The 7766-nt window shown below is 44.4% G+C and overlaps 1 protein-coding gene across 1 annotated transcript in view; it reads left to right on the top strand.

Moving 5' to 3' along the window:
• The first annotated feature begins 741 nt into the window (after positions 1-741).
• Positions 742-7766, top strand: part of UBE2Z (ubiquitin conjugating enzyme E2 Z) — a 22348-nt gene continuing 15323 nt past the window's right edge. The window contains exon 1 of the mRNA XM_060780855.2: positions 742-1170. Within this exon, the coding sequence (XP_060636838.2) occupies positions 824-1170 (347 nt within the window). The 5' untranslated portion in view covers positions 742-823. The remainder of the gene's footprint in view (positions 1171-7766) is intronic.

Below are 7766 nucleotides of genomic sequence, written 5' to 3'. Positions count from 1 at the left end.
TCTTGTAGTTTGAAGCCATTGTTCGTAGTCTCCAGGGCAGCATAAAACAAGTTCGCTCCTTCCTCCCTATGACTTCCTCTCACATATTTATACATGGCTATCATGTCTCCTCTCAGCCTTCTCTTCTTCAGGCTATTGTCTATTATCTAATGTTTATTGCTATTGCTTTAATGTTTATTGTTTTGCTTTATGAGTTTTATTGTTGTATTTGTTATGCTGTTGTTTTTTGAGGGCCTTGAACTTTTGTAAGCTGCACCGAGTCCTTCGGGAGATGTTAGCGGGGTATAAATAAAGTTAATAATAATAATAATAAACATGCCCAGCTCCTTAAGCCGCTCCTCATAGGGCTTGTTCTCCAGACCCTAGCTGCCCTCCTCTGGACACATTCCAGCTTGTCAACATCTCTCTTCAATTGTGGTGCCCAGAATGGGACACAATATTCCAGGTGTGGTCTAACCAAGGCAGAATAGAGGAGTAGCATGACTTCCCTGGACTTCATACCGGCCACATGACCTTGGAGGTGTCTACGGACAACGCCGGCTCTTCGGCTTAGAAATGGAGATGAGCACCAACTCGAGAGTTGGACACGACTGGACTTAATATCAGGGGAAAACCTTTACCTAAGTAGGGGTTGTGTATAACGTTGACTGGCCCTCTTGATCCCTGCGGCGTCGCTGTCCCGCTCGACTTGCAGGCGCTCTGGTCTCCGTGACTCTATGGCTGTGGGCGGGGCTTAGCGGTCCGCTCTGCCCGCCCCTCGTCGCTGGTGGCGTGTCGGAGGTCCCGGAAGCGTCGTCGTCGTCGTCGTCCTGGTCTGTGGGCGATGATGGCGGAGAGTCCGGCGGCCGAGGAGGCTGCGGCGGCGGTGCTGGGCGGCGGGCCCGGGGCAGGTGGCGGCAGCGGGCCTGCGGGGCCTGGCGGGGGCCCGGGCGTGTTCCTACCGGCCGAGCTGTGGGCGGTGGCGGGGCTGGGCTCGGGCGGAGGGGGCTCCTCGGCGGCTACTGCCGCGTCCGGAGGGGCCTCCCCTGTGCCGGGCATCCCTCCCTCCGCCGCCGCCGCTGCAGCTGCCGCCGGCGTCCTGCTCTCGCACTCGGCCTTCTGGGACCCCACCACCAGCGGGGACTGGGACGGCGAGAGGCCCAGCGCCGCCTGCCTCCTCCGCATCAAACGGTAAGCAGCCCGCCTGGCTTGCAGTGAGGTGAGGCCCGGAAAAGAAAGGCCTTGCCAGGCAACAACTCCCAGCATTCCGTCGCATTCAGCCGTGGTGGACCAAACTGCATTCATTCTGCTTCACCAAACTACAACTCCCAGCATGCCGTAGCCTTGGCAGTTCAAGCGAGGTCAATCTGCACCCGCACTCACTTCCAGTCACCTTCATGGTAGCAATGAGGGACCAGTCAGATCTTCCTCACACTCTTCATATCTCATGGCTCATTGGTGTTGTGATATTTATTTGTTTGTTTGTTTATTCCTTTATCCATTGATGAGGAACCTATATAGACCAATGTTTCTTAACCCTCCTAATACCGCAACTCCTTAATACAGTTCTTCGTGTTGTGGTGACCCACAACCATAACATTATTTTCTTTGCTACTTCATAACTGCACCATGCACCATAGAGGTTTCATTTAGCCCGGTGTTTCTCAACCTTCCTAATGCTAAATGAAACCTCCATAGTGCATGGTGCAGTTATGAAGTAGCAATGAAAATAATGTTATGGTTGTGGGTCACCACAACATGAGGAACATGTTCCTCATGAGTTCCTCATGTTGTGGTGACCCACAACCATAACATTATTTTCCTTGCTACTTCATAACTGCACCATGCACCATGGGGGTTTCATTTAGCCCAGTGTTTCTTAACCTTCCTAATATTGCAACCCCTTAATACAGTTCCTCATGTTGTGGTGACCCCCAACCATAATATTATTTTCCTTGCTACTTCATAATTGTAATTTTCCTACTGTTATGAATCATTACATAAATATCTAATATACAGGATGGATTTACATTCACTGGACCAAATTTGGCACAAATGTCCGATATGCCCAAATTTGAATACTGGTGGCATTGGGGGGGAGACTGATGTTGTCATTTGGGAGTTGTAGTTGCTGGGATTTATAGTTCACCTACAATCAAAGAGCGTTCTGAACTCCACCAATGATGGAATTGAACCAAACTTGGCACACAGAACCCCCATGACCAACAGAAAATATTGTATATTCTGACTGTCTTCAGCAACCCCTCCAATACCCCTTTGCGACCCACCCAGGGTCCCAACCTCCAAGTTGAGAAACACTGCTATAGACCAATGTTTCTTAACCTTCCTAATACTGCAACCCCTTAATACAGTTCTTCATGTTGTGGTGACCCACAACCATAATATTGTTTTCCTTGCTACTTCATAATTGCACCATGCACCATGGGGGTTTCATTTAGCCCAGCGTTTCTCAACCTTCCTAATGCCACAACCTCTTAATACAGTTCCTCATGTTGTGGTGACCCACAACCATAACATTATTTTCCTTGCTGCTTCATAACTGTAATTTCCCTACTGTTATGAATCATTACGTAAATATCTGATATGCAGGATGGATTTTCATTCACTGGACCAAATTTGGCACAAATACTCAATACGCCCAAATTTGGATACTGGTGGGGTTGGGAGGGGATTGATTTTGTCATTTGGGAGTTGTAGTTGCTGGGATTTATTGTTCACCTACAATCAAAGAGCATTCTGAACTCCACCAACAATGGAATTGAACCAAACTTGGCACACAGAATGCCTATGATCAGCAGAAAATACTGGAAGGACTTGGTGGGCATTGACCTTGAGTTTTGGAGTTGTAGTTCACCTCCATCCAGGGAGCACTGTGGACTCAAACTATGATAGATCTGGACCAAACTTGGCACAAATACTCAATATGCCCAAATGTGAACACTGGTGGAGTTTGGGGAAAATAGACCTCGATATTTGGGAGTTATAGTTGCTGAGATTTATAGTTCACCTAAAATCAAAGAGCATTCTGAACCCCACCAATGATAGAATTGGGCCAGACTTCCCACACAGGACCCACATGACCAACAGAAAATATGGTATTTTCGGATGGTCTTTGGCTACCCCTCTGACACCCTCTCACGACCCCCCGGTTGATAAGCGCTGCTATATATACTATTTTTAGTCTCCTCTGCCAAAACATGCGGATGCCTCCCCAAACTACAAACCTGAGCATTCTGCAGAATTGTGCTATGGCAGTTAAAATGGTATCAAAATGCATTTGTTCTGTAGTGTAGATTAGGCATGGGTAAACTTTGGCTCTCCAGGTATTTTGGACTTCCAACTCTAACAATTCCTAACAGCTTCAAGCCCCTTACTTTCCCCCCCTCAGCCGCTTAAGTGGCTGAGGGAGAAAAGGAAAGGGCCTGAGGCTGCTAGGAATTGTGGAAGTTGAAGTCCAAAACACCTGGAGGGCCGAAGTTTGCCCATGCCTAGTGTAGATTCACCCACAGTGAACAATTTGGGGGTGTTTTCGATTTGGGTAAACCAGATAAAGAAAGCACAATCTGGTACAACCATTTGCTTAATGTCCGCCTTAAATTGAGAGTCATAAACATCCCCCCCCCCCCCAAAAGTATTATATATTGTAACATTATCGAAATTTGACCCTAGATTTATCCATCCTGTATATAGTTTTCTCACTATGTTTTGTTTACTTGCTGGTATGTTTTTACATATGACAATTTTAAGGTGCATCTACATCAGGCATGGGCAAATTTTGGCCTTGTGTTTTGGACTCCAACTCCCAGAAATCCCAGCCAGTTTACAGACTGTTATGAATTGTGGGAGGTGAAGGCAAAAACACCTAGAGGGCTGGAGTTTGCCCATGCCGTATCTACACTGTAGAATTAATGCTGTTTGGCATTTGACTGCCATGGCCCAATGCTATGGAATTATGGGATTGGTAGTTTGGTGAGGAACCAGCAATCTAGTACAGAGAAGGCTAAAGGCCTTGTAAAACTACAAATCCCATTATTCCATAGTCTTGAGCCATGGAAGTCAAAGTGTTGTCAAACGGCATTAATTTTGCAGTATAGATGAACTCACTTCCTTTCACCCTTCTTGCATTTTGACCGCTGCTCAGGAAAGATGCATCCTTAGAATACTAGATTTAATAGGAATGGAAGGGGTGCTGTTTCTGTACATGTGCAGAATGCATATTCCTGTCATTATCTGGGTGTATTGCTTTCCTCTTACCTTTTTGAACGAAGAGGGAAGGTATCTTCTTCATGGTGCCATAAAGCTCCTCAAAGGATGTTAAAGGAAGGGTTGCAGTGCCTTTACACCTACCTGGTGGGTAACTGGTGTGGCACCAGGGTACTCTGACATAGCACTGATTTGTTGCCAACTGCTTTCAAGTCGACTTATGGCAATGCCATGAATGTGAGTCCTCCAAGCTCTCAACAACCCTGCTCAGGTCTTACAGATTCAGGGCTGTGGCTTCCTCATTGAGTTGATCCATCTGGAATGCAGTCTTCCACTTTTCCTGCCAGACTTTATTGTCATTTCTAGTGAGTCATGTCTTCATGATATGTTTAAAGTACAGGGAGTTCCCGAGTTACCAACAAGATAGGTTCCGTAGGTTTGTTCTTAAGTTGAAGTTGTATGTAAGTCAGAACAGGGATATTTTTAAAGTGTAACGCCAGCCAATAATATATATTTCATAGAATCATAGAGTTGGAAGAGACCTCAGGGGCCATCCAGTCCAACCCCCTGCCAAGAAGCAGGAAATTTGCATTCAAAGCACCCCCGACAGATGGCCATCCAGACTCTCTTTAAAAACTTCCACAAAGAAGGAGCCTCCAGCACACTCCTGGGCAGAGAGTTCCACTGCTGAACGGCTCCCACAGTCAGGAAGTTCTTCCTAAAGTTCAGATGGAATCTCCTTTCTTGTAGTTTGAAGCCATTGTTCCGCATCCTAGTCTCCAGGGCAGCAGAAAACAAACCTGCTCCTGCCTCCCTATGGCTTCCCCTCACATAGTTATACATGGCTATTACGTCTCCTCTCAGCCTTCTCTTCTTCAGGTAAACATGCCCAGCTCTTTAAGCCGCTCCTCATAGGGCTTGTTCTCCAGACCCTTGATCATTTTATTCGCCCTGGATCTAGACACTATACACCTATTGATGCAGGCCATTTGTTAGCTTTGGATGGCATAGGGAAGGTTTAACACCCTTGTGGTGTTTGTTTTCCTGTCTTTGCCCGTGTTCAGAAGATTTCACCTCACTTTCTGCCCCTGTGATAATTGGATTTTGAAATACACTATTTGGCTTGCTGTGGGAACAAGAATTGGTGAGAAAGCTTCAGTGGAGACATATTTCCCCCATGATAACTCTCTTAGGAGTGAATTTCCCTTTGTAGGGGTAGATTTCTCTAACTTCCTGTTGTCTCACCCCTGTTCATAACTACGAGTTATTTGTAAATTGGAAGTTTGTAACTCAGGGACTGCTTGTACAACAGTCTCAGTTTAGACATCTTAGCTTTTAGGGAAAATTGCTGTAATGTCCATTTATTAGAATTTTTAGCAGTCCACAGTATCTGCAGAACCCATCTCTCACACTTCAAATGAGTTGATTTTGTTCCTAGCAGTGCTTTTTCCTGTCCAGCTATGCCTTGCCAGTCGAAACCCGATCTATCCGAGACCTACTTGCTTTTCGGAAAGCCTGTAAAACCAACAAGCTTTCGATGGGTGGATAACTCGGGACTATGTCTGTTCTTGTTTTATTGTATTTTAAAGTTAATTGTATTGTTTTAATCTACTGCTGTAAACTGCTTCGAGCTATATTGGGAGTAGCGGTATACAAGTTAAATAAATAAATAACTGTACATACAATTATCATGACTGTACAAAATACAGATCATTCCTACTTCAAGATATCTTCAGGATCTGGCCTAATTCCTTCACCAAGATGGAGATGGGGAGCCACACCTTTTGATTTTCTATTCAACTTGCAGTTTCGGTTTTCCATCTTGTCAGGGTTTCTTTTTTGTGGTTGATGACAGTATTTAGTACATGGGTTTAGTGAAAGTTCACTAAGTTGTATGAGGCCCCTCCCTAGTATGGTGCCTCTGACAGCCTTGAAGAGCCTATAATCGACTCTATATGAAGAATATAGCCTTTTAGATTGTTTCCACCCCAAGCTCAACTTCCTTGTTGTGCTTCAGATAACAGTTCTTATAGAAGATAGTTACAACCTCATTGCAAGTGAGTAATCTAAAAATGAATGCATTCCCCCTTCTGTTCCTTCCTGGAATTCATGTATGACTCAAACCACAAAACTGGCCACACTTTCAGTTATTGTCTTGGTTTTGTTTTGTCCCCTCCCTGAGCTTAGTTTATTTGATTTGTATATACTGTAATGAAATACTGTGCGTTGGCTGGATGTGGAAGTTGAAATCGAAAAGGCAACAGAACTGTAAAGTTCTGTTTGCAGTTTTCTGCCATAGATCAAGACCAGTCCCTCTCCTAAAGCAGGAAGCATTTTCTCATGGTTGTAAATCTAAAGAGCAGGAGGATGACAGTGCTTCTATGATTCCATGTGCTGCTCTTCATGCTGTTCTTTTGGTTTATCATTTTTAGATCAAGCAGTGAAAAGTAAGTCTCGCAAATAGATGTTTTGTTTCAGAATAAATGCAGATGCAGGGGCTCTATTTTGCAAAATACAAAAGAAATCTTGAGAATATGGTTTACTATATTAAGAATATGGTTTACTATGATTGACAGGAGGGTTACATCACCTTAAAACTGGGCTAGATGATCCTGCCTTTGTGCCTATAGGCAATAAACTATACAAGGACAGGCCTGTAATGAGCGACATGAAAGGCCTCATACCACAATACAGTTTGGGAATTTTTTTCTCCTTCAGGTTTCCATAATTCCCATTTCACTACTGAGAATACTGTTCAATGTGCTTAATCCTTGGCAAAAGGGAGAATTTGAAGGCAGATTTCCAAATTCACCTGCATGACCTGTTAGCTTTCTTCATTCACCTTTTTGTGCCATAGTACATGTTAATACTTCAACAAATATTAAAGTCTCTCCAAGTGCCGCACCCAACATACCATTCTAGGTAGAGAAGAAAATGAGAGCACAAATGCTTCAGGTCCAAGAGTGAACAGTTGATTGGCCTCCAGATATTATTGGATTGCAATTGACTAAGCTGGCTAGAGCTGATGGAACTTGGAAGCCAACAGTACCTGGGGGAGGGGGGTCAAATATTACCCACATCTTCATAGTTCCCCACTTTAATGTACTTGGGTCATGCCACAAATTCCCATATAAAGGAATTCCTACCCGATAACTGTTGAAAATGTTTGTTTAATACAGACAAAATCTTTGTCATTTCCAAGTCTGTATAACTTGATAAGACCTGCCCGCGATGTTCTGGAGAACTGGTTGGTGGCAATTCTGCATGGCTGTAGTTCCAAGGCAGATGTTTTGTCTAACTCCAGAGCCTTATTTGTATGTATGTATGTGTATATATTTGGGGGTGGGGGCAGTGAAGATGGACAGTTTCGGTTTCTTTGTATAGCTAAACTTTAGGAGCAGTTTTGCCAGTTTTATGTAATCCCAGAAACAAAACCTTTATTATTAAGACTAACAAAGGACCATGAAATGAAAGCAAACTGTCTTACTTCTTAGGAAAGGGTGTATAAGGTTCCTGGTGTGTCAGACCAAAGTAGCAGCCGAGACTTGCACTACGCACATGAC

Source organism: Anolis sagrei, chromosome 6 (assembly GCF_037176765.1).
Source record: "Anolis sagrei isolate rAnoSag1 chromosome 6, rAnoSag1.mat, whole genome shotgun sequence".
NCBI lineage: Eukaryota > Metazoa > Chordata > Lepidosauria > Squamata > Dactyloidae > Anolis > Anolis sagrei.
The sequence above is the reverse complement of the archived record's forward strand: the minus strand, read 5'-3'. Positions and strand labels throughout refer to the sequence as shown.